This window comes from Triturus cristatus, chromosome 5_1, assembly GCF_964204655.1.
Source record: "Triturus cristatus chromosome 5_1, aTriCri1.1, whole genome shotgun sequence".
Taxonomy (NCBI): Eukaryota; Metazoa; Chordata; class Amphibia; order Caudata; family Salamandridae; genus Triturus; species Triturus cristatus.
In genome coordinates this window covers 163,461,595-163,489,000 of record NC_140587.1, presented here as the reverse complement: position 1 = coordinate 163,489,000, position 27,406 = coordinate 163,461,595, and the positions used below count along the sequence as shown (strand labels likewise).

Genomic DNA, 27,406 nt, shown 5'->3' with positions numbered 1-27,406 from the left:
TGAGAAAGCATAGTTAAATGCAGAAATATAACTTTAAAAACACTTGTGAAAAAATTAGACACCACATGACATACAACTTATAAACACATAATGTTTTCATAATTTTCAGGAACATACTTATGCTTTGGCAATACTATGCCTCATGGTCTGCCAGGGTAGAGGGGCTTGTAGTCATACCCTAAAGAGACACAGAGCATTGTAGTTAACTGTGCGCAAAGGGAAGAAAAATAAGAAAACTACCAGCAAAGCATATTGCTGTGTCTGCCCATAACGATAACGTGGATGGGAGATGCTCAAAGGGAGAAGAAAATAGTGCTTTGAAATGTCCGGAAGGGCCTGTTGAGGAAAAAGAAACGTACTAAGTCAAAGCACACCTCCGTCTAATATCACCTATTGGCTCCCGGGCAGACCGCATCTTAGCGCGTCTGTCTCCTGGTGCAGTTTAAATAGGAATGAAAAAGACCAGTCATGCTTGTATACGAAGTTTGACTAGACTGTGTATGCTACAGCAGAACAAAGATGGCCGCTCCTGTTGGCAATAATATTACCGAGTCGCAAAATAGGGTTTTGGAGTCGCTATTCGGAGGGGCCTGCCAAGGGCGTCCCTTCTAATCGCGAGTCACAGGGAAATGTACAATTGTTTTTTGATTGGAATGCAGTTGTAAAACAATCACAGTTTGCCACCTACTTCAGGTAGGTGGTAAGCCAGTCGCAAACAGGAAAGGGTCCCAGATGACCCCTCCCCTTTATGAATGATATCTAAAACGATCTTAAGAGCAGGCAGTAAAGATAAACCTGTACATTTCATTTTTAGGTCTCGTTGAGCCCCAGCGCTTGCGCTGGCTCGAAGAGACATTTTGTATGTGGGCATTTCAAAGTGCTGCTGGCTGGCCTAACGCTTGCGTTCACGCGATCGTGCACGCGCGCAACCGGCCGCCAGCAGCACTTTGAAACTCGTGCGTCATCGCGATTGCGATCACTTTCGCTTTCAGAGCGATCGTGATCACGATGACGCACGCGCACACACAACTCCCGCTTCTCCCCCTCCCCCACCACATATTGCATCTCCGGCCGCTCGCGCGCGTGGTAAATGCTCGTTTGTATTTCCTGGGGTAACATGCTGATTTCTGGTGCTTACCGGATCAAACTTTGCATACCCCAGTAATTCCCGGGTGATTTCCCTCCCCCACGACGGATATATTACGTTCCGCTGATACCCTGCGAGGTCATTGATGTGAAGTGCGTTTCTGTGATTCCCTGATCAAATCGAAGGCAGAGCAATGCACATGGAAGAGCCCTTTGTGTACATATTGCTTCACCTTCAGCCCGGAGACTCTCTGTTGGGAAAATGAACGTCAATAATGCAGGCAATTGACTTTGACAAAAACATGGAATAAGCAGTTCATCTTATGAGGACAACTAAAAGCACCTTCAGCTATAAAATCATGGAGGGAAGCTGCGCGGTCCCGGGGCCCAGCGCGAGGCATATGGCGCAGGGTTAGTGTCGTTTACAGCCTTAAGTATGTATTAGTACCACACTATTTCATGAGCAGGGATTGATTCAGACAAATCATTTTAATATAATTACGCTCCGTCAGATGCAAGGGGTACTTGCTGCTGCACAAGTACAACGCACTTTTTTTTAAATTAGCTTTCTTCCCTCTTTCCCTCTTTCTGTCTTTCCTTTTCTTTATCTTCGCGCCACCCCTATTTCTGTTTCTCTTTCTCTCTTTTCCAGTTGCAGTAGTGCTCATCTGTTGTATGGACTCCAATACTACCTGTGGTGTAAATTGTGGTCTTGTGCCCATCAATGAATCGTCACCTAACTTGTTTGTTTTCATAGAATTATTGAAGTCTATTAGTTGTGACTGTGAAAAAAGTATTGGAGAATGATGTGGTTATTATTGCACAAACTGCAGTGTTTAACACAGTTTATCTCCTAAACGAAAGTAATATACAAAGATGACGTGGTGCATGAGTTTTCAGACGGTGTTTAATTGACAATAAATAAGTGATAGGGCCCCCCCCCCCCAAAAAAAAGGCCCCTCACCGGCGGCCAGGCCCCCACTCAACAGCACAACACTCCACCATCATCCACCTTCGCCTACAACAGCAAGCCAAAAGCACACAACCATGCACAGGAAAATATGACAACACTCGATAAAAAGTAAAACAGTAGACACAGCATGAACATCGGTTCACATGCCGCATAACCCACAGCAAAATGTGAACTAGTGTACGGCGAAAACAGAACCACCAAGCAGTCTACACCGACGAGCCCTGCTCAGCTCCGCATGTGCTAACTAAAACTATTTAAAAGGTGCCACCCTCCATGGCATCATCTGCATCCTCTTGAAAGGGTGATTGGCACGTCGACATCCGTACGGCCATCCTTTCCAGCATGCATCACCCTAGGTATGCAACCATCATATTTTAAAGCACTGCCATAAATCCAAATGGGTTTCAAAGCGTGTTTTTTATGTAAAGATTTCTTTAGGGTCTAATATTTGTCGATGGCTCAAAAAATAAAAGACACATTGTGGCCTAACCTAACAGTGGACAGCATATCACTTTCCACCTTAGCGGAAAAAAAACAGCGTTTATGATGCACAAACTAGTTATCTTGGCTGTCAAAATGCTCCAAAGAATGTGGACTATCTGTAAAGGGTTTGCAGCGCTCATCACCTGGTTTTACCTAAGTTACTAAAAGAGAATGTGACCCATGCCACCAAACTGCCGGAAATTTGTGCCGCATTTCATTCTAGCAACACGCTCAAATCAAGAGCCACACACGACCTCGCCCAACAATCAACTCTCCATAAAAAAGCCACATTCAAGTACTATAAGACACTACTATGGACAACATCACCACAATCACAACGCTCTCCACTGTTAACTATGAACAAAAATAGAGCTTACTTTTTGCGGGTCATATTTGTTAGGCTATCAGATCTGAAACTTGCATCTATTTATTGCAGTGATTTACCAGAGAGCACCTTTTTAAGGGCCTGATGATGGGGAGGCGGTCTGAGCTGGTCACCGGGCTCTGGCTGGTTTGCTCTTTAGAAAGTTCAGGAAGCTAAAGGAAGTCATTGTAGAACTCTAGAGGCTGTGCCTCATATCTCCCCCATCCAGCCTGTGTTATAGGCGCAGACAGGGCAGGTGACCAGGATATGACAGAGAGGTCACTGGCTTAAGGGGCCAAACCACATCTAGTCATCCTGTACCACCATTCAACCCAGGGAGCATAGCCATGGAAACAGGGAAGACCCAAAAAGAGAAGACCACAGAATCACAGTGCCCTACATCACTCCACAAACACTCATGTGCCAAGGTCACCAGGGCTGGATTTTGGCATGACCGAGCTGGGCCCAGGCCCAGGGCGCCACTGTCCAGCAGAACGGGGCCCAGGGCGCCACTGTCCAGCAGGGCGTAAAGGTATTGCAAGGAGCGGCGCAGCTCTACCTTGGCTCCAATTATTTCCTTTGCAGTGCTTCGAATCGTTTTAAGGTCTCGCTGAGCCCAGCGCATGCGCTGGCTCGAAGAGACATTTTGTATGTGGGAATTTCAAAGTGCTGCTGGCTGGCCTAACGCTTGCGTTCACGCGATCGTGCGCGCGCAGCCGGCTGCCAGCAGCACTTTAAAAACTCGTGCGTCATCGCGATTGCGATCACTTTCGCTTTCAGAGCGATCGCGATCAAGATGACGCACGCGCACACACAACTCCCGCTTCTCCCCCTCCCTCACCACATATTGCGTCTTAAGCCGCTCGCGCGCGGCAAACGCTTGTTTGTATTTCCTGGGGTAACATGCTGATTTCTGGTGCTTACCGGATCAAACTTTGCATACCCCAGTAATTACTGGGTGATTTCCCTCCCCCACAACGCATATATTACGGCATATTAAATGTGCAGAAATTCATCATGGATGCACAACTCCTAAATTCGACCCCTACTGCAAACATCACTTTGCACAGGGATTGCAATGTAATGCCCGTCACAACTAGATCCTTACTTTCGTTTCTTGCCAGTAACCGGTTCAATAAATGCAGATAGCAGTAGTTTTCCATATTCACTTGTTCAAGAAGGCAATATAATCATATTAGCCACAGGGAATGCTGCCATGCTGTGTAGTGTTTGTGGACTGCAAGGACACTGGTGGCTCGTCTTTGGATGTGAGATACTGGCACCATACCATTTCAGACAGGCGTGCAGCCGGCAGCTCAGCTCGGAGGACTTTAGTGCTTCTAACAGCCCCACTATTTAATAGTATTTTATGTAGCATGCCGCCCAAGTTATTCAGTTATCACATGACCCTGTATTTACATGCACTCATTTGAATGAACATGTGCATATGTGTCTCGCTGGATTGTGTATTTTAACCGCGTCATTTTCTCTGAGTTACATTGTCCTTTTCGTCACATTTAAAATGGTGCTTTTCAAACCCCCTATACAGCATTGATAATTATTTTAAACAGAAGACTATTTTGGGGGGTAAAATAGACCACAATTACCCGAATTTAGTTAAAATGACACCTAAAGTGCCACGTTTTAAAGATTAACATCTCTGGTCATGATTTATCGTGTTTTATGATTCTTGTTTTCTAAATGATGCCTCACCATAGAGCACAATTTCGCAAAAGCGGACAACTGTCTCTGCCAGGCGCAGCAGTAACACTTTTAGCAAGTAACGGCTATTTATTTATTTTATTGTTGGTGGGGTTTTTTTTGTTGCTACTAGTGCCCAAGCACCCAGGACTTGAATACTGTGATAATGAAGAAAGCAAAACTGCTGCCAACAGCAGGCACTTCGAGGGGGACTAGATTTTAAAAAAAAACAAAAATAGAGACTTTCCACAAACCTAGAAATAGGACTACCATTTGCATTCATGGCCGGAGATGGAAATGATTAATTAACAGTGCAATAAACACAGAAAATACAGGCAATGAGGCATTAAGGGGTCGTCATATGCTCACAGCATCATCTGTGCTAATTAGTTTTCTGTTAAGGGCAGCTAACCCATTAAGTATCGGAACACATGGAAACTTGCCTCCTGTGTTTAGTCGCCTGAAAACCGAACGTGTTAAATGTTGTGAAATCTGCCAGGACACATGGTGAAACAAGCATTTGCAATGCAATAGGTCTCGCATTTACGCGAGTTTAAGCTATTGGCATTGTAAATGACAATCCCTTTTATTTATGTTTTAAAAACAAAAATAAAAGGCATTGTTATTTACAATGCCAATAGCTCAAACTTGCGTAAATGCGAGACCTATTGCATTGCAAATGCTTGTTTATTTTTGAAACACATCCCGTCCTTCTTTAAGGAAAAGGGGCTGCATTAAAAAAAACTTTGCTTTACTTAAAAGCAAACACAGACATGGTGGTCTGCTGTCCCCAGCAGGCCAACCCTGTGTTATTGCCCATTTCCAATGCATCACAAAGTGCGACCTGCCTCATATTGATGAGGCAGGACAATTGAGACCCCCTTGGGAATTGCTAATGTGTCTGGGACACATTAGTACATTTCATTCAGCGAGTCTCTAATTGCGAGTCACAAAAAATCACAAAATGAAATTGTCGTATATCTGCCCCTTAGTAAATGCTACTCTCCTTTTCTAAATTGCTGTGCAATTATTCTTGTGTTGTGCTTTCACTTTATTACGGTTTGAAGTGCTGCATAAATACTTTACACATTGGCTCTAACTTAAGCCTGACTGCTTTTGTGCCAAGCTACCAGAGGGGTAAGCTCTGGTTAATTTGGGGTTTACTTAGGTTTCACCCTGACAGAGATTGTGGTTGCTGCTTGAAAAGGGTTTATCCCTCCTCAACCAGTAACCCAATTTCTAACCATCACTAGAGCGAGGAGGGAGTGGGAGACAGGGGACAGATTACCAAACACTAGAACCCTGACCTCAGAGGGGACTGTATATCCTGTGTGGATAGTGGTAAAAATACAATGTTAATTTTTTTGGATAAAAGTGAGTACTTGGCTGGACAATAATTTATTGATGCACATATCGTGGGTTGTGAGCCCATGTCCATCCCTTGTGTCCACCCTCCTCCCCTCCGATGGAGCACTATACTGCTTGGACCACGCTATTACTGAGAGTCAAGTGCTGAAGGGGTACTTCTCCCAGTTGCTGTGGATCCATAGTAGGTTGCGTCCCAGGACATGAGAAGTAAAAGGCCTCAACCACCAAGGTTGGGCCCAGTGGCTCATGCTTGCCCCGTGGCCTTCTGAGCGGGGTTCTGATAGTGTTGTTAACCAAGTCATTGTCAGACTGACCTCAGTCCCTTTGTTCCCAAGGGAAGGAGCGAACTACATCTGTATAGGGTCCTTCAGCCTGGCACTTCACTTCCAGCTCATTTTCATTCTTGCACTGTCGTGTCCAGCACATGGGAGATAAAAGAGGCAATTGGAGATATTCTCCAATATGTTGGGACAAACTGTTTGTTTGCAGTAATGGAGAAAAATAAGCAGAAACCTCTACATTCTCTTTTGTTTTTTTGCTCACTATTTTCTTGCGTCACCTTCATGAGTTATAATTTCATAATGAAAAATCCTCGTATTTTTGGAGGAAGAGCAAAATCTAGAGCTTAGTCCATTGATGGAAATTCTATTTACTTCCAGATTTAGCACTTCCTCCAGAATTTTTCACACCTACTTAACTCTAAATCTCGATATTTTGTGCTCAGTCTTCTGTTTTGATGTTTTATCTCACAGGGTACGGGTGCAAAGCACAGCCAAGGAGAAAGAAAAGGGCTCTGGACTACCAAACCACAATCAACAACAAACGTGAGTAGAGTGGGGGAAAATAATATTTGATCTCAGGCTACCAACGCCTTTCCAGGACAGCGCTTGGTAAAAGGAAACTATTATCTTACCATGGCCCGAATCCTCTTCTTTATCGCATCCACGGCTTGATGTTTCCTCTTTCTTCTCTACCAATGGTGACCCCTCTTCTATAGTGGGAGGAAATTATGGGATTGCATTCACCAGTGAGCGTGCAAATCTGTGAAATGGAAATTTGAATGGATTGCAGGAATGATGCATTTATGTAGGCCACCTCACTGAAAAGGCATATTTCAGAGAACCACTCGCCACTAATATTCAAGTATGTCACCGCTTAAGCCTTGTGAGGGGTTCTTGTCTTTGTGGAGTCAAGCACAGGTGATGCACCAATGTGACTTGTATTTATGTATGTATACATTTATGTGACTTATGGGTTTGAGCTCTTTCTGTAAGTGGATAAAGGAGGAATCCCGCTATATCTGTGGCTATGGTGGTCTGACAATCATGATCTCAGTCCTCAAAGGTTCTCATCATTTGTCTTTATATATTCATTTTTTATGGCTTTACATATAGAAAACTTTTTTTGTTAAATTTGCACATTGCACACTTGCCCATCTCAGTCTAAGAAAGGTCTGTCAAATACATTTTCACTTAGAATTTGACCCCACCTGTGATTTGCACATTGTGCTGCATCACATGGTCGGGAGTCGTTTTTATGCAATATGCAGTGCACACAGGCTGTTATTCGCTTACGACACAGCCAAACCTTAAACTGCATGTACAAATGGTGCAATCACACATTCTCTTCCACGAATGAGCTCTTGCAAATGTGCACTTACTCCACATGTGAATGTATATTATGTGTGGGGGAGCAGCTTCGAGGACCTTCCTCTCACTATTGGGGCCCGTGTGGCTCAGATCGCTCCCTCAGACGCACTGTCTACTTCTGAAATGGTGCAGCGTCAAGCATCCTTAATGAGGCCCATGATGGACTCACAAAATGACTCCATGATACAGAGCAAAACAGGATGCTAAATCAGTCATAGGCAAAATTCAGGAGCCCTTGTGTTTAAGCTGTTCATTTATTTTAGTTTTCATTTACATTTGATGCGCATGAAACAATCGCCTGCAGATATGTAAGGACTAATACTCTGTGGTATATGTCGGCCAGCTAAAATGAGCACGACAAGATAAAAGAAAGAAGTTCAAACTAAGAACTGGGACACAGCCAGGTCTTCAGCAATTTCCTGAAGATCAACAAGGAGATTCATGTCACAGTTTCAGTGGAATGCATGACAGTCGGTCTGATGTGACAGAAAAGGGTCTGCAGCCCACAGAGTAACACCGCAATACTCAGTACTCAGAGGAGGGAGGCTCCCTCTGATCTTAAACTGACATTGGGTTTGTGAGAAGAAAATCTCCCTGAGGGTTTGGATGTGGGTCATTCAAAGATTTATGATAAAGTCTTAAATCTTACTCTTTGGTTCACAGGGAGCCAAAGCAGTATATTCAGAGCAGGCGAGATATAGATCATTTTGCACCAGCTGAAGCCTACTTAAAGATATAGCTGGGGGATCCAGGTACAGGCCATTGCAATAATTGTGCCAGGCTGAGATAAAAACGCTCATAACAGGTATCCTTTGTTGGTTTGTAAACATACAGATTATGCATTTGAAAACCCTCAGCTGGTAAAGGCAACAGAGTTCACTTGATCCTCCATTAAAAGTGGTCGATCAAGCTTAACACTCCCTTTTTTGACATACAGGATGGGTGTTAGTTCTTTGGCCCAATGAAGCATGCCACAACATGTGATTCCACCTCAGTGGTGGCCGAATGGAGATATGATTTTCCTTTTCCCCCAATTTAATTTCAAATGGCATTCCTTGATTCCCAACAAATTGCACCTCAGAACTTCCCCATCTACACCGTTAACAGGTGTATTAGCGTTGTAAAGCCACCAGGCAGCATGTCACTAGCAGTTCTTAAGCTCATGCACAATGAGGGCTTGTTATTGCATTGTTTTGTGTTTCTGCTTCACCCCCTCTTGTTCTGCTCATCACTTACTGCCTTTTACTTCCTGTATGCCACAGTCGGAGAGTTTACTGATATCAAACTGAAACAGTGTTGCAAAAACGGCATGGCGCTCCTGCCCCCACACATGAAGCGCAGCTGTGAACAGAGGTCCGCCAGAGTCCCAGATGAGAAATGCAGAAGTGCCCTGCTGAAGTGCTGTGAATTTGCTGCAGAGCAGCGGAAGAAATACAGGAGGGTGACCTCTGGGCTGGGAAGAAGTAAGTATCCATGCTCCTTTGTGACCTTGTTCATTTAATCTACTTGTGGTATGACTATCTACATCTTACCAACAAATTGGGATATATTAGCAGTCAATAATTGTACTGTGGCAGCACTATTAGAAAATATGTTCCTTTTCAGGGTGAAGCACTTGCCTATTAAATACCACTTACTATGTCTTTAAATGTGTATGTATATGTGCTTATATTCTCAGTGTATGAAAGAAAAAACATTTCTCTAGTAGGGGATTTTCATGTATAGTCATAAGCGTTGAATAGTCCCACCCGCCTGCGGGTCCCCCGTAGCACTTTTCCCAATATATCTTCTTAAGTGCTGAAATTTGCCTTTCTTCAGGAAGGTCTTGAAAAGTCACTTTAAAAAGTCATAATTCAGCCAATAGGATTAGGCTACAGTGGACAAAATTCTCAATGTTGATGGAACAAAAGGGGACTATCCAAGGAAATAGGCGCTTAATGCATGAACAACTTTGTAATGTCAGAGAAGAAATCCTCCACAAACCCTTTTGCTATTAGAGAATAGAATGAAGACATGCAGGGCAATATAGCCCATAGGCTGCCATTTTTAGGAAACAAAAAGGAGAATGTGCCTTTAAGAACTGTGTGACCTCCAATATCGCATCATGCTCAGCCAGCGGCAATTGCCACAATTCTTTTTTCTGGCTCCTGCTGACAGGACACTTGGAACATTGAACTCGACCTTTTGAGGTGTTTTCTCCAAAATGTAGACTTAAATATCAGTGATTTTTGCTTCACTTGACATCTTTTGTCTTCACCTATTGAGTTTTGTATATTTTTGACAGGAATAGAGGTATTTTTGTGTTTAAAACGCCTTCTTTATTTGACAGGCGTCCTTGCTGTGGCAGGAAAAAGGCCAAAACAGACACCCATGAGGTCTGTATTACCTGCCTGCCTTCTTCACATCTACCTGTCTACTGTGACATTTGCAAAACCTTCTCCAGGCAAAACCTACGTGACAGGGAGAAAATTCACCTTCAAGGAAAAGATGAAAGAAGACTCAAGCAAGAAGCCAGAGGGACCTCTGAGCGAGGGGAAGGTAACTCTTCATCGTGGAAGGTCTGAGAGATGTTTTTCAGGAAGAAAGCGCTTTCGGTCCCAGTCGACGTCGAGGCGGATGATGTCGAGAGGAGGTTCGCCGTCGACATGCTTAACGTCAATGACTGGCTCGCCGCCGTATAAACGTCAACGCTCGACGTCAAGATACATCATTAAAGCTTGACGCTTAGCTGCGTATTCAGAACATGCCATTTTCGGGTTCCATTCTGTTCGCCTCACATGCTGATGACGAAATGGTAAGGCTGAAGACGGAGATGGATACTTTAAAAGCAATAGGGCTTCAGAAATCTAAGTACCAGCGCCGGTCGTTCCGACCCTACCAGAGTTGTGTCTCGTCACAGAGGGTTCAAAACCCTCAATTGCAGACTGGGAGATCACAGCAGTACCAAAGGTCCTGCCACCTTCAGCGCAAGCAGCAGACGTGCGGCACAACAACCTAACCAAAGGGGGCCGACAACCAACATCATCAAATCCCTGAACCCATCCTTACCCCTCTTCCATTTACCCACTCCACTAGGGGGAAGCATTTTACATTACCTGACAGAGTGGCAATGCATAATGACAGATGCCTGGGTCTTGAATATTGTCAAACATGGGTATTGTATCAGATTTACTGCCCCACCACAATCCATTCCACCAAAGTCATCCGCTTCCACCTCGAGCTTCTAAAGGAGCAAGTCAACAGTCTATGTCAAAAGAAAGCAGTGGAATCTGTCTCCCGAAGTCAATAGGGACAGGGCATTTACTCCAGGTACTTCCTTGTGCCAAAGAAGGGCAAACAAGAGTTAAGACCCATTCTCGACCTTTGGATTGACAACCAATGGATTAGAAAGGAAAGGTTCAGGCTGCTGGCTTTAAACCAAATGTACAGTCAGCTTTACCAGGGAGACTGCCTTTCCTCCATCAATCTGCACAATGCCTATTTTTATATTGCCATCGCAAAGAAGCATCGGAAGTTGACCACTACTAATATGCAATCCTACAATTTGGCCAACACCCAGGATGTTCTCCAAATGCATGGCTGTGGTGGCAGCACATCTTCAAAAGCACCAGATCTTTGTCTACCCTTACATGGACGACTGGCTTATCAAGGCATCAACCTTCCGAGAAGGCCAACTACATTTCAAATGGACTTGCAAACTCCTCCATTGGTTGGGTCTCAAAGTCAATTTTCTTGAGTCCCCGTCAACACCAGTCCAGAAGTTGCACTACTCCGGCAATACCATTCACATACTGCCTGCAAGGGTGTGTCCTTCGAAGGAATGACGCTTATCCTTTCCCCAGAAATGTCACACTCTCCAACGAATGTCCCATCCAACAATCTGCAAAGTCTCCTCACTTCACGGCTTGATGGCCTCCTGCATCTTTCTGACTCCCAGCACTCGCCTTCACATGGGCCCTCTCCAGGAGTGTCTGGAGGACCAGTGGGACCAGTTGCAGGAAACTGGGAAGACAGACCCAACCTATCCCTTCATGCCATCAGGTCACTCAATTGGTGGTGTTTCCCAAGCAATCTCCTGCAGGATATTCCATTTCACCAACATGATCCAAGACAGACCATCATCTTCTCTGCTTGAGTGGGGAGCCCACATGGGTCACCTGCAAATACAAGGCTCAACAATCTCCTCGAACACCGCGCAGTACATCTGGAACTTAAGGCATTTCAGCCGTCGTTCCCGACCAACACCCTGCTTGTTCAGTACACCCACCATGTACTACCTGAACAAGCAGGTGGCGCAAGGTCCACAGCCCTCTCACAAGAGGCATAGACGATCTGCCACTGATTCCTCAACAGGATTCTGAAGGTAACAGCTATTCCCCTACCAGGTGTTCAGAATGTCCAAGCAGATGCGCTCAGCAGGGCTCTCAACTTTTGAGCCTATACATAAGGCATCTCTTCAACATCTCACTTGGAAAACTGCATTCCTTGTAGCTATAACATCGGCATGTAGAGTTAGTACAATACAGGCCCTTTGTGCTTGTTAGATTTGAGGGTCTCCAGTTGGCAGAGGTAGGAACCTTTGACCAAATAGGGCCCTTGCGTCTAGTCAGGGTATGGGGGTACACTCCTAAAATAACCCCTGCTCACCCCCTTGGTAGCTTGGCACGAGCAGACAGGCTTATCTCAGAGCCAGTGTGTAAAGCATTTGTGAACACATACAGAATTCAGTGACAACACTACAGATGGACACCACACAAGTTGTATATTAAAAATAAGTATCTTTTATATAGACTTAACACAAGACCACAAACGACAAAAATCCACAATACTGTACTTAAAATGGTAGAATTAGCTTAGTTCTCTATAGATGTTAAAATGCGACACTTTGAGTTCAATGTACCTTAGGATGCGTAACGATATACAACAAAAGTGTTGCAGGGAAGGTGATGCGTTGGTTCCTTTCACGCAAGAACGGTGATGCGTCGGGTCCCTACTGATGCTTAGGGTATGCGTCGGTTCTTCTCTGCGAGGGGAGGTGATGCGTCGGTTTCTTACTGCACTTCCGTGGCGTTGCGGCACACAACGCCGTGATGCGATGAAGATTCGGTACAATGCGACAAAGATAGCATCTTCTTCTTGATGTGGCACGATGCATGCACGCCCGACGGCCGTGCAGCAACTCAACGATACTTCTGAGCCACGACAGACCCTGCAACATGCTTCCTGGTGATGCGGCGGCGTCTGATGCGATGTCGATCCTCTTCTCCGGAGATGCGAGTAGCTTCGGCAACGATGCGACAGCCCTGCGATGACTCAACGATTCTTCTGAGCCGCCACAGGCCCTGCAACACGCTTCCCGGTGATGTGGCGGCGTCTGATGCGACGTCGATCCTCTTCTCCGGCGGTGCGAGTTGCTTCGGCGGCCCTGCGGTGACTCAGCGATTTTTCTGAGCCACGACAGGCCCTGCAACAGGCTTCCCGGTGATGCGGCGGCATCTGATGCGACGTCGATCCTCTTCTCCGCTGATGTGAGGCCCTTCGGCAATGATGCGTCAACTGCAGCGGTGGCGACATGCTTCTCCGTTGATGCGGTGGCGTCTGATGCGACGTCGATCCTCTTCTTCGGCGATGCGACGACAGCGGCTGCAACACACTTCTTCTTCTTGAGTCGCGCTTCCAGCTCCTTGCGACACACAGTCCTTCAGAAAGCCTCGCACAGCAGCAGGCACTTCCAAAAGAACTCTTGGGGAGCTGGTGGGTGAAGTCTGTTGTTCCTGACACTTCAGCAGGAGGCAAGCTCTCTCTCAAGCCCTTGGAGATCCTTTACAAGTTGATGAAAGTACACACAAAGTTCCTCTCTCCTTTCTTTGGCAGTTTAGGCAACCACTGCAGGCCAATCCCCCAAGTAGCACTTCATCGTAGGGATAGTCACTCCTCAGTCTCTCTGGTTCCTCTCCTCAGTAAAGGTTTCTTCTTGTTTCCCAAAGTGATCTAAAGTTCTTGGGTTTGGGTCCCAATATTTATACTCAGTTTCTCTTTGTTCTCTGAAGGTAGAGAGGCCTTTGCCTAGTCCTAACCAGTTATGGGCAGTCCTGGAGCACTTTGTTAACATGACTACTTCTTTCCTTTCACAGTGCAGGGCAGAGACATCAGACGCACCACAGGAGGTGGAGCCAGCATTGTGGAGGGAAGGCACAGCCCTATTCAGGTCCCAGGTGCAACTCCTCCCACCCATCTACATGCAGATCTTTCTATTCAGCCCTGTGCTGACTCACCCTGTCTCCTGGAATCCCCCAGCCTCTGTCACTCAAACTCCAGACAAGGAAGGCACAATCTAGCAGAGGCAGGCTTGGATGGTTAGACCAGAAAATACCTACTTTTTAAAAGTGGTATTTTCAAACACAGAATGTTAAAAACAACTTCACTAAAAGATGCATTTTTATCATTCTGAGTTCAGGCATACTAAACTCGAATTTCTACCTAGTTCCCTGAGTCAGTTAGGATTATAAAATGTAATAATCAATCTGCCCATTCTTGCCTATGGGGAACAGTTAGCCTTGCAATAGTGAAAAACGAAAATGGCTTTAATTCACTGTTAGGACATGCCACACACACCAGGGCATGTCCTACCTTATACTTACAATGCACTCTGCCCTTGGACCTACCATAGGGGTGTCTGATATGAAGAAAAGGGAAGGTTTAGGGACAAGCAAGTGGGTGCACTTGCCCAGTCAGCATGGCAGTACCAGACTGCACACAGGCTCTGCGATGGCAGACCTGAGACACACTTTTACAGTCTGCCTCTGTGGGTGGCACAACCAGTGCTGCAAGCCCACCAGCAGCATTTGGTTTACAAGCCCCGAACACTACTGGTACACTGTACTAGGGTCTGACAGGTAAACCAAACTAGCCAATCATTTAATCATTAATCCATACCTCAATTTACCATAGGGAGCACTTGCACTATGGCACTGGACAACAGTGGCACAGTGCCCAAAGCATCTATAACCAGCAAAAAGACATGAGGCAATAGCAAAAAATGGAAGGGAGACCCACGCCAATGGTGCCACGTCTAACAGTGTTCATGAGCCATACACAATCTTCCATTCTTCTGAAGTAGTGTTGAGGACCCATCCCAAGTTCCTCCCTAAAGTTACGTTCACGTAAATCAGACTATATTTCCCACTTTCTTTTTCCAAATCCATCCAGTTCAGCAGAGAGTGCCTTTCACTCTCTGGATGTAAATAGGGTTTTAAAGTTTTATCTAGGCTAAACCAAATCTATTTGCAAATCACAAAAATTGTACCTCAATTCTGGTCCAGTTCACACAGGTATGGCTACCTCCGAACAGTCATTTTCCAGGTGGATTGTCTCTTGCACCCTATTCTGGTATCAATTAGCTAATAAGACTGTTGATAGCACACCCAAAGCACACTCCACTATGGGCAAGGCAGCCACTACCGCCTTGATGAGAAATATTCCCTTGGCAGATATTTGCAAAGCTGCTACATGAGGTCAGTCCACACATTCACTAGGCATTACCGTCTTGACTGATGCTAAAACAGATGCTCAAGTGGGACAGGCATCCCTCAGAAATCTATTTGCTTCGCTATCTATCTTGCTATTGTTGTTGTTTACTCCACCGCCTCAGGGGGGATGGGCTTGCTAATCTATTAATGCTTATGACTATACATGGAAATCACCTTCGAGAGAAGGTGTCATTTGTTAGCTGTAACTCCAGTTCTCTCGTAGGGGTTTTTCCATGATAGTCATTAGTATCCCTCCCTCCATCCCGGTTGATTAGACAGTCACGTTCATGCTCTGCTATTATTCAGCTAGTGTACCCTACAAAAAGAACCGAGGTAACTACCTCTGGCTGAGCATGATGGGATATTGGAATATCCTTGATGAAGTCTTAGGGATACCCGCCAAAAAAAGAAACATGTGTTGGTGAAAGTTCAAAGGAGATCATAAAGAAGGGGTCAAAGCACCCACAAATAATTCTACAAGTCAGGAAAAATATGTCTTTTTTTGTTTTTCAAACTGAATACTTTACTTACATATGATACAAATTACGTGTGTCTCGTAGTGATAATTATATCTGAATTAGGTTTGTGAATAATCCCTTTGGTGATTCTCTCATGTATTTGGTGTGGTAGCTTAAATTAAATGAAAATCAACAAGTGCCAAATGCTAAATAATCTGTATGGCCTTAATTTAGGCAATAGTGTTTGTATCCTGCATCTTGTATGTGTTATCTCAAGGGGACTGCACTTTGTGATTCCCATTCTTTATGAATAAGGATTTGTGCAGCCTTTATCCTCATAAATGTTCAGATGATGTCCTATATTTTACAGCCCATTCTATAATTTTTTATTTCTTATTTTTTTTCAAACACCTTTATTGAAAAAGAATTGCACTTCAAGGTTACAGTATATGCAGCCGGAGGGTCCGCAATCAAAGAGGAGAACTGTTTCATACATCAAATGAGACATCATATACACAAAGCTCATTACAATGGACAGAAAGAGAGATTCTAAGGCGAAGCAGGAGGAGCGGGTGAGAACGCCCGGGAGAAGCCCAACGCAGATGGAAGAGGGTTCAGGGGACCAGAGGAGTATGTGAGTGGGGAGGCAGCATCTCATGGGCCAACTCCGGCGGCCTACGCGGGCGGAGTGCCGGCAGGGAGCGCGGGAGAGGCCGCTGAGTGCAGGGAGTCCTTACGCTGGAGATAGGAGACAAGGGGACCCCAAATATCAATCGGGCGGGAAGTGGCCGGCATTATGTCCCAGAATTCGGACAAAAGTGTTTGACAGCGCGCAGCGTCCTCGTGCCAAGTGGTAACCTTTGTCGCAGACTTTCGACCCCAACACATGGAAACCCCTGCGCCGTGCGGGAACAAGAAGCATCGCAGTCAGCCAACGTGTAGTATCTGGGTAGAGTTTCACAAAGCCTAGGAGGCAAAGCAGAGGGTCCGGCTGGACCAGCGCGGAGGTGATCTCAGTAACAGCGGCGCACACCTTGCGCCAGTATGTTGAGACTTTGGGGCACAGCCAGGCAAGGTGGGAGAAGTCTGCCGCTGGAGCAGAGCCGCACAATTATCTGTCGCTGGGGGCGAGGCCCATTTTGTGCAGCTGAGTGGGGGAGCGGTACAGTCTATGCAAATATTATATTATATATATCTTGGTGACCAACTTGTGGCGGGAGAGGGATGTGTAGAGAAAATTGAGGGCGGCCATCGAGGGGAGGGCTGAGGAAACATGAAATGAAGCTCCCTGCAGAGAGCCCTGAGTTGACAATAAAGTAGAGTGTTCATGGAGACTTGAGAGAAAAGAAATTGTTTCTAGGGTAGAGGTCCGACACCATGGAGAGTCCCAAACAGGTCGCGTGTTTGACCATTCCGGCCGTCTGTAGAGGGGGGAATGTCGGGTTATGTGCAATGGGCATGGCATTTGCGGAGAGCATGCTTGAGCCAGAATATCTCCGGAACCCATCCCAGGCCCATCGCAAAGTCTCCACTGTGTTGCCGCTCAGGGGCTTCATTGGGGCAAAAAGAGCGGTCAGGAGCGGCCAGGGGGCAGCGAGGTTAGCCTCCACCGCGACGTGAGGTTAGAAAGGAGTCGTATGGAGCCAGAAGTGGAGGAAGCTGGCTTGGGCACTGAGGGCGTATAGTTTAAAATCCAGGGCTCCCAGTCCACCACGCGACACTGGGAGGGTGAGTATATTATATGCGATTCTAGGCTGACGACCGGCCCAGACAAGGGTAATGATAAGGGAGCGGAGTCTGCGGAAGAAGTGCACTGTTAGGGGAAGGGGACATTCACGAATAAATACAGAAACTTCAGGAGCACCACCATCTTGACGATGGCTATGCGGCCCGCCAGAGACAGGGGCAACCGTCACCAGAGTTGGATCTTAGACTCAAGCCAATCTACAGCGCGGCCGAAATTGGCCTTCCAGAGTTCGTTCACGTCTCTGCTGAGCCAAATACCTAGATATCTAGTAGGTCCCAATGCCCATACAAAAGGGTAATCCGGATTGAAGGGGACAGTAGCATCCATGAGGGGAAAAAGAATGGACTTGTCCCAGTTGACCTGGATGCCAGAAAGGCCCCCGAAACGTACCACCTCGCAGACCATAAGGCCGAGATTCTCCTGGGGATTGCGGACATAGAGTGTGACGTCGTCCACATACATGGAGAAGGCAAGAGCTCGGGCCGCAAAACCGAGACCTCTGTGGGTGTGGTGTTGTCTGAGCCTGGCAGCGAGGGGCTCCATGGGCAGCCCATTCTATAATTAACAGCATAACCAATGGTTCATGGTTGATCGCTCTCTTGGTTTATTTTTCCTTGTATTTATTTATATTCTATTATTTGGCAACACATACATACCTTTAACAACACCCATTGTTTGCATTTTTTGCACCTTTTGTTTAATTATTAATTGCTACTTTCATCACAGATACGATTTTAGAAAATTCACATGAGTGTTATTAAATCAACAATATTCGTCTTACAGTGCTCAGCAGTTCAAGGATGCTAACACTTTGACCCCAGATTGAACCACACATATATATAATTTATTCATAGCAACATTGATTACTTGTCTAGCAAGTACCAAGGTAAGGTAATAGATAGCTATTTCATCATATAGTCAGTGGCTGGTTGCAGTGGAGGGTCCCTAGCATCCATTCTGGGAAGACCAAGCTAAGGGTAGGACCTTTGTGTAGCTGGTGTTCCATACAACAAGATACCACAGATGCTTTTCGAAAGAGGTAGCGTGAGGAAAAATCCAAAGTGGAATACTTCCAAACTGACATGAGCATCAATAACAGCGACACATAAATGGATTGATTTATAACATACATTACGATAAGGTCTCCTCGCACTTTCATCCCATTATATAAAAACAAATTTAGCTAAGGGTTGACAGGATCACATGTAATAACTTCATTAGCTAAACCTTCTAACCTGATCTTGACATAATGTATCTTTCAGTTTATACACCCTACACCTAAGAAGCTCCTTTTTCCCATTTGCGTAAGACTCTAGAATGGGTAACTGAACATAGGTAGTCAGATAATTAAGTCCTTGACCACTAAGGACACTGTGCGCCATGTCCAGGATGATGATCTATAACAAGCTGGTGTCATTAAGGTCCCAAAAGGTAGTCATCAAATCAGTTCTCTGAAGAATCTGTAATCAAAACAGTAGTCAGAGCAGAGGAACTAGAGGTAAAAAAGGAGGCTTAAATGAGAGCACCAAAAACATTGACGAAGGCATAAACCTATCGAAAAATGAATACTAAAATGTTGCAATGCTCCAAGTCTAGAACTGACCTTTTGTAGCGACAAAGCATCCATTAGTGAATGAATGACTGGGTGAAATAAAATGCACTGTTTCCCTGAACAAGGTGTCCTTACTCTGGGGAACTATTGTTTATATTTACCACTCTTTTTTATTTTTTTAAAATGTAATTTTCATTTGTGCAAAGGAGATCAACATAATTTATACAAAATTTAACAGTAAGGCAATACTAATTCATATATAGGAGTTCATATCATAGATGTTGTAACAAAACATACATCTAAAACAGTACCTATAAAATACAATGAAAGAAAGATATAGAAATATATGGAAAATACATTAGTCTTTTATCATTCTTTGCCAAACAACATTGAACATCAGAAGCGATCGTATGCCTCTACTTTGAGCCAGATCCCTTTCTCTCTGAAAGATCTCCACCACAATAGCCTACCATTCTGCAGTGCTGCTTGGTTTTGGAGATATCCAGGCCCTTGAGATTGCTAATCTGGCAGTAACTAAATTCAGCCTTATACCCCAACATAATCTCCTGCGTAGTGAAAACCAAGTCTAAGCCGAGGTGAGCTTTACAGACTTGTCTGATTCCCTGCCAGAATGGCAATAGCAATGGGCATGCAACAAACATATGCAAAATATGAGCAGCATATAATCTACATTTTGGACCATACACTTTGTTACTCAGATGTCGTCTACTTTGCCCCCCCAACTGGCTAATTTTTCCGGGGTATAGTATAGCATGCATATTGTCCGAAACTACTGAAGCTTTAGGTTAGTAGACCAAACAGCTTCTTTTAGCGTTATAAGGGCATCATTTATTGCCATAGAAGTGACTTCTGTTTCTAGCACCCTGCTCCATTTTGAAGCTAACTGTAAGCATGGATCAATCCTCTCCTGACACAAATATTGATATGCTTTACGAACTGCATGCTTCTGAGGTGTCTCTTGCAAACATGTTCATATATCATATGTCCCTACAGATCACACCCCCTTTGATCTCATGGTAAAGTCTCTAAATTGTAAATATTTATAATGATATTGGCGTGGGAGTGCATATGCATTTTGTAGGCTTTGGAAAGTTTTAAAGCCATTAAAACCGCTGGAACATCTTCGTGTTCCGGTGAGAGACAAAGGTTGTGGGAATTTAGCTCCATACTGGGGGCATTTTTTGAATGGAGTCCTTTCCAGTAGCTGAAGGCCCGAATGTCATCGATAGGCCCCACAGCCCGTGTCGACAAGTGGAATCGAGTATTTGAGTTAGCGTGTCGAAAGGCACGTAAACAAAAACAATACCGTCGAGTTTGCGATGGTTTGCGCGTCAAAAAGGTTTGGAAACACGGTACCGAATCAGAGCGCTGAAGTTACATCCGAACCCGATGGCAGAAAAAAACAATCTGAGGATGGAGTCGATGCCCGTGGGCACTCTCGTCCAAGGGAGGAGTCACCTATCTCGTGACTACAAAATACTTCTTCCAAGACAACAGCAAGGTGCAAGCATCCGAGCCCAACACCAGATGGCGATCTATGCAAAAGTGTGATATTCTGCAGCTCTACATGCCAAGAACAGATGCATACTGGTAAGTAGCATTTTCCTTAATCGATAAGCTATCAGCCCTGGCCTGTGTATAATACTCCTGCGCTTCTTCTCTTTGGGCTTGTAATGCTTGCAGGATCACCACGACAGAAGATTCAGCTAAGCCAGCAGTTAAAGCAGTTAAGTCGCCTTTACCCACATTAGCGAGGGTAGTTGGAGGAACAAAACCAGCCACCGCATTTTTCGAGCCACTGTTTGCAGTCGGCTCCTTATCAGTAGAAGCAGTTAATTCTTTACTAGGTCCTTGAAACGTGCGTCTTAGATCATAATCCATACCTGGGCCAGAGCCAGAGAGTCACGATATCAAGTTTTTCACTTCGCCCTTTGCCGTAACCCACTTACGGAGGGGACTGCTGTCTGTGACAAGTTTGCCAGCAATAATCTTGTGATCGTGTGTGTCACATTATTTGTCAACACCTTTTTTGTATCATCTTTCAGACTTAGTTTTAGCATCGTCCTTCTTCCGGCCAAGTGGTGAACTAGTTGATCCAGAATGCGAAGCCACATCATCTAGCAGAGAGTAGATTGGGTTAGTATTAGCAATGTTCAAGCTATCGTTAGTAATACAGCTAGAGAGATCAGCAATGATAGTTGGGGGGGTTGAAGGGGCTATTGCCTGTTCTTGCCGGTGAATGAGAGGATCTTTATCACCAGATTCGCCCAATCCTTCCGTACCAGTGCCGTCGTCCTCCTGCGCTTTTCATCTAAACCCCCCAGGTTGGGGTCAGGTTGCAATTTAAATATCCCCTTGGCAAGTGCCTTGTAGTGCTAGATTTAGCTGAGTAGTGCCTAATTGTTCAGCCTCATCTACTCCAGTTTGTTCTTCCAACAGCTCAAATGCTGCCCACTTCAGTTGTATTCCCCGAGACCAGATTTATTGTATCACCCATTGGCCCGATTCAGGGCCTAGCGTGCTCACCCTCTCCCATATATTTACCAAACAATGCACTTAAAATTAAATAGATTATAATATTTCATTAATGTCTTCGGTGCTTCTGATGTCCCCTTTTGGCCTCATAGTTCAGATAACTATAACTCGCGCGCCCGCAATCCTGCTCATGACGTCACATATTACATCACTCATGACATGGTCACTGGCATCACTCATGGTTTTTTACGAGTGAAATATCCACCTAACTATAACATGTGTGAAACCTATGGTTTTTTGAGTGAATTTGCAAGGTTTTTTAAATGCTAATTCCTAACTATAACGTGTGTGAAACCTATGGTTTTTTCAGTGAATTTGTACGGTTTTTTAAATGCTAAGTTATGTATGTATTATATTTATTTTACAATAAACTACGTATTCATTTTTTTTTGGTTTTTCACCGTGCACGCACGGTGCGCGCACCCCCGCGATTTAAAAAAATAAATAAAAAAAAGAAATTTCTGCCTTCGGGGTCCTTCAGGGACCCACTGACAAAGGCTAGGGGGTCAGGAACTCTCTACCCTGCCCCCTTTTCACGTTCGCCACCTTCCTTTTTCACTCTCGCACTGAAAACAAACAAAATGGCGGCCAACACTTCCTGATTTCGACCGATTCGAACGTTGACTAACATGTAACCACCAATCAGAATTACGCTCACGCACGTTAGGATGCTCGCACGGTGCACGCACGGTGCGCGGCTATAGATATGTATGTGCTTTTAACTGCAATTTTCTCAGGAACTACTGAACAGATTGACTCCATACATGCAAAAGGCACATCCCTGACCTGAGCACTACCTCTCTGCCAAATTTCAAGTAATTCTGTTCAGCCGTTCGGGCTATACCTTCGGCTAAAGGTCCTATGGGAAAATGCATGGGGAAAACGTGTTTTGGGACCCCCCTTTTTTCTCGGCCCCCGCTTGACGAATCCCCCCGAGACTTTCAGGGTAGGAGCTGAGCGGAGCGCCCCATTAGTTTTGAAAATTTCGCGAAGATTCGTCAACCGGCGCCAAAGTTATTGAAAATAGAATTTTCAGATTTGCTATGGAAACACCGTCCTAACTATAACTATCTAATATATTTATATATATATATATATATATATATATATATATATATATATGTATGTATTTTTTTCACTTCAATTATATTTAGATTTCACTCATACAAAACCAGTGAAATTCATCGGATATAGTTACCTGAACTAACTATAACTTACTTCCCTGAAATGCACTGCCTCTGACCTCACATATTACATCACTCATGACATGGTCAGTGACAACATTTGATGACATCTCAAATGACATCACTGATGACATCATCCAGTGAGAGTAAGTGTGTTTAAGAGTTTATGGGTGTTAAAGATATGTACTAACCTACTACAAAAGTTAGATTACTATACTAGCTGTACTAGAAATAAGTGTGTGATCTGAGTGGGTGTGTGATTGTCTGTATCTGTGTGTGAGTTGCTGAATGGGCGTGCAACCGCATGTATAAGGGACTATGGGTGAGTGAATGTATTTCTGACTAGGTCTGTAGGTGAGTGAGTAGTTGTGTCAGTGGTAGTATTGGTGTGTGAGTTGGTATGTGAGTGGTTGCATAGGTGTGTGAGTGAGTGCTTTTGTTCATGAGGGAGTGGCTGTATAGGTGTGTGTGGGTGTGTGAGTGGCTGTATTTGTGTAAAACTAGGTATGTGAGTTGCTGTGTGTGTGAGTAAGTGGGTGTGTGAGTGAGTGACTACGTTGCTGGGTGAGTGAGTGTGTCAGTGGCTGCATCGGTGTGTGAATGCATGCATGAGTGAATGTATGGCTAAAAAGTAGATTTTCTAAGTAGGTCTTAAGGTTTTCTGAGTGGATGTGTTAGTGGTTGTATGAATGTGTGAGTAGGTATCTGATTGGTTGTATGGGTGAGTGAGTGAGTGTATGACTGGTTTTCTAGGTGTCTCTGTATGGAGGTGTGAATGGGTGTGTGAGTGGCTGTATTGGTGTATAAGTAAATAGCTGTGTGGGTGAGTGAGTGGGTTTGTGAATGACTTTGGTGGTGAGTGAGTGGGTGTTTCACTGCCTGGGTGGGTGAGTGAGTGGATATTTGAGTGACTGTATGGGTGAGTGAGTGGTTGTCTGAATGTCTGTATGAATGACTGACTGTGTGTGTAAGTAGTCGCATTGGAGAGTGAATGTCTGTGTGAATGACTAAAGGTGAGTGAGCACATACCTGAGTGTTTGTATGGAAGTGTGAATGGGTATGTAATCAGTTATGTCATCAGTGATGTCACTGAACATGTCATGAGTGATGCAATATATGAGGTCTTAAACAGTGCATTGCGGGGGAATACGTTATAGTTAGCTAAGGTAACTATAACTGCTGAATTTCACTGGTTTTGTACAAGTGAAATCTTAGCCTAATTATAACACCCCTGTAACATTTGTTTTTTTCAGTTAATTTCTATAGTTTTTTAAAATCTATTTCCAAATTATAATACCCTGTAACCTTTAATTTTTCAGTGAATTTCTAAGGTTTTAAATTCTATTTCCTAACAATAATATCCCTGTAACCTCTGTATGAGTACACGCATGACTCTGAGTGGGTCTGAGAGTGATTGTATGAACCTCTTAGTGGGTGTGTGAGGGACTGCACAAGTCTATGAGTGGGTCTGTTAGTGAGTGCATGACTCTATGAGTCTATGAGTGAGTGCATGAATCTCTGTGGGTCTGTAAGTGGGTGTGTGAGTCTCTGAGTGGGTCTGTGAGTGGGTGCATGAACGTCTAAATGAGTCTTGAGTGGATGTGTGGCTGGGTGAGTCTGTGAGTGGGTGCATGAGTCTCCAAGTGGGTCTGTGAGTGGGTGCATGAGTATCTAAATGGGCCTTGTGTGGGAGTGTGGCTGTCTGAGTGGGTCTGTGAATGGATATGTGAGTCTCTGAGTGGGTCTGTGTTTGGCTGCATGAGTGTCTGAGTGGGTCTGTGAGTGGGTGCATGGGTCTCTGAGTCGGTCTCTGTGTGAGTGCTTCAGTGTCTGAGTGGGTCTGAGTGGGTAGATGAGTCTGTAAGTGGGTCTCTGAGGTTGAGTGACTGTCTCGGTGGTTCTCTGAGTGGGTGTATGCATTTGTGACTGAGCCTGTGAGTGGATTTATGACGGTTTGAGTGCATGCATTAATGTATGAGTGAGTGTTTGAATGTATATAATTTTTCTATTTATTTCAGTGAGGTTCATGCCTCCATCACGATGTTACATTGGGGCAACACTGAGCGCTGCAGTGGGGTTGCAACTGTTGCCGCGTGGGAAAAATGACCTTATCTTCGAATTGTAAAACTCATAACAGGTCCCTAGGTGACACCTACAATATACCCATGAGGTCCGGGTACTCCAACCCTTACCCTTTCTACATTCTTTCACATTGATAGCTATCCCCTGGGACTGACTCGCGCTTCATAAAATGGTGGCCCTAATTTTGTTTTTTATTTGTTTCGTGGGGTTCACAACCTCCAACGTGACTTTACAGGAGGAATCGTGCTGAGCACCACGATTGGGTTGCAACACCATCCATGTGGAGAAAAAAACGAATCTATGCATTCGAAAACTTAAGGGATGTCTAAGACACCCCTACAATACACCCTTGGCGTCATGGTACTCCTACACTGACCTCTTGTATGCTTTCCAACATTTAAAACCATCCCCCAGGATTGGCTCTGCTTCATAAAATGGTGGCTGCAACACTTTCTTCAGCTTGCGGCCAGCCAATTAGAGCATTCCTCCTACTGCTGGGGTTCACGCTGCCTTGCGTTAAAGTTGCGGACCCTCCTCGCCCCAATATATACAATTGAAAAAATCTTTACAAAATTACGCAACTACTGAACAAGTGTACACCAATTTACAAAAGTTCGCTTTTAGGACAAACAGCTACCTTTCTGCCAAATTTAGTGTAATTCCGTTCAGCAGTTTGGGCTGTAACCATGTATGCAGTTCCTATGGAAATGAGCATGGAGAAAACACGTTTTGGGACCCACCATTTTCCCAGCCCCCCTTGCCGGATCACACCAAAACTTTCAATACAGCAGCTGAAGTGAGCTGCAAACCACCTGGTGAAAATGTTGAGAGGGTTCATCAAACAACGCCAAAGTTATTGGAAAATGAAATAATATTCTTCCTATGGAAAATGAATCTGAATCTTAACTATATATATAAATATACATATATATTTACAAAGGTAAACTGAGACGAAAGTCTAACTTTACGACTTTTGGTATTCACAAAGGGCATTTACGAGTAGTAAACTTAGACTTTTGTCTCAGTTTACCTTTGTGTATCGGGCCCCTAGTCTTTTATTCAAGGGAACGGCTTGGTAACTACTGAGCCACTTACAAAGTTTGAAGTCTTCTGCCCAGTGTACAGCGTCCACTCCACAGTGCAAGCTCTCACCGGTGAAGCAATGAAGGGGAGGGGGGAAGGGGGGATGGAGTCTCCCTGCTGACAGTCATTCTGGACTCTTCCCTCAATAATTGGAAGCTGTGCTCCATGCAGCAACTCACGTCATTCACTGACTAATGCAAGTACAACCACATCACTCCTCCCACAAAGATCTTCAAGGTTAACACGGATGGTACCACATCTAGTTTACACTCATACAAGCACATCATACCATCCATCATAAAAGCTATCTCCATCTGACTGCAACCACACCACACGCTGTGCAACCTGATCAAACTGGAAATCCCCAAGGAATAAGATGTTCTAACAAACTGCAGAGGAGAACTAAAACATTCCTTTTCACCTAGTATTCCCTTTGGGCCTCTGTTCCGCTCTCCGGACTCTCTGATTCCACCCACGCCTTTACCTGCTGCTTTTTATGTAGCTTGTACATGAGCCCTTGTCTTATTGTAGACATCGGTCTCTAGCTAGCACAAATTGACTTGTAATTGGAGTTCCATGTAAAGCACTATACTGCCTCCTGGGGCTAGGCTTGTTCAATATAAAAGCCCTGAATAAAATGAATAGGTTAAAATAGAGCATCTTTTGTTTAAAGATTCTGGAGCTTTGAAAAACTCCAGACTCCTGGTCACCGGGCCCTGTAAGTGCTTTGTGGAAAGTTCTTCTCTCTCCTATGAATTTCGTTTTCAAGATGAGATAATTTGGGTGGTACCAAACACATCCAAAGGAATTTTGGTAGGAGGAGAAACCACTCAAGAGACAGTGAATCAGAAGCATGAGGTGTTTAGTGTGTTCTGTACTGTGCCTGCATGAATGTGATCAAAGATAATTTAACCCATTGTGCTAAATTGCCACTAATGATCTTCAAACCAGTTACATTTCTGGTTGCTGCACATATTTTAGTTCTCTAGAATATTTCAAACTTTTCCGGGGAGTATTGGAAGTGTGCTACCAACACTGCACACCTCATGCTAATTGCCTGAAATATCTTTGGCACCTGCAACAGGATTTTTGTAATAGTGACCGGTGATATTTCCCAAAAACTCAGAAAAAGTTCCAAATATTGGTAAAGCATAATCATGGACTTTCTGTTCATTGCATACTGCATTTTGTCTAAAAGAGAAATTCTTTGATCTCTGATGTGGCCCTCAATATGAGTTACTGGAATTCAACCAGAGCGATAACTTTCTATGGAATTCTGCCTGCCCAATTTTCTGAATGTCTCCAGGTCTGGAACGATGGTGCCCGCAAACTCCAGACCCGATCAATCCAGGCCTGGAGATACCAGTCCAATTAAATGCTGAATGTGCTGTGGGCAGCAGCAGAGCCACACCGCATCCGACCCCTGCAGCAGTGGGCGGAAGCCTGACCTGACACGTTCCAGGTGCTCAGATTGAGGAGAAAGTATCAGCGGTTTCCTCCCCAGAAGCGGGAACAAGTGCATGGAAAAGGACCTGGGAGTCATGCAGATCCTTGCAGTTTTATTCATTGGAATTTGGTGGTGGATACAGGC

General features: G+C 44.6%; 1 protein-coding gene across 1 annotated transcript in view; it reads left to right on the top strand.

The window, feature by feature from the left end:
* LOC146830518 (complement C4-B-like) overlaps positions 1-27,406 on the top strand; it is a 554,995-nt gene that overhangs the window by 215,257 nt on the left and 312,332 nt on the right. Inside the window, exons 16-17 of the mRNA XM_085604724.1 lie at positions 6,728-6,799; positions 8,887-9,087. Of these exons, the coding sequence (XP_085460850.1) occupies positions 6,728-6,799; positions 8,887-9,087 (273 nt within the window). The remainder of the gene's footprint in view (positions 1-6,727; positions 6,800-8,886; positions 9,088-27,406) is intronic.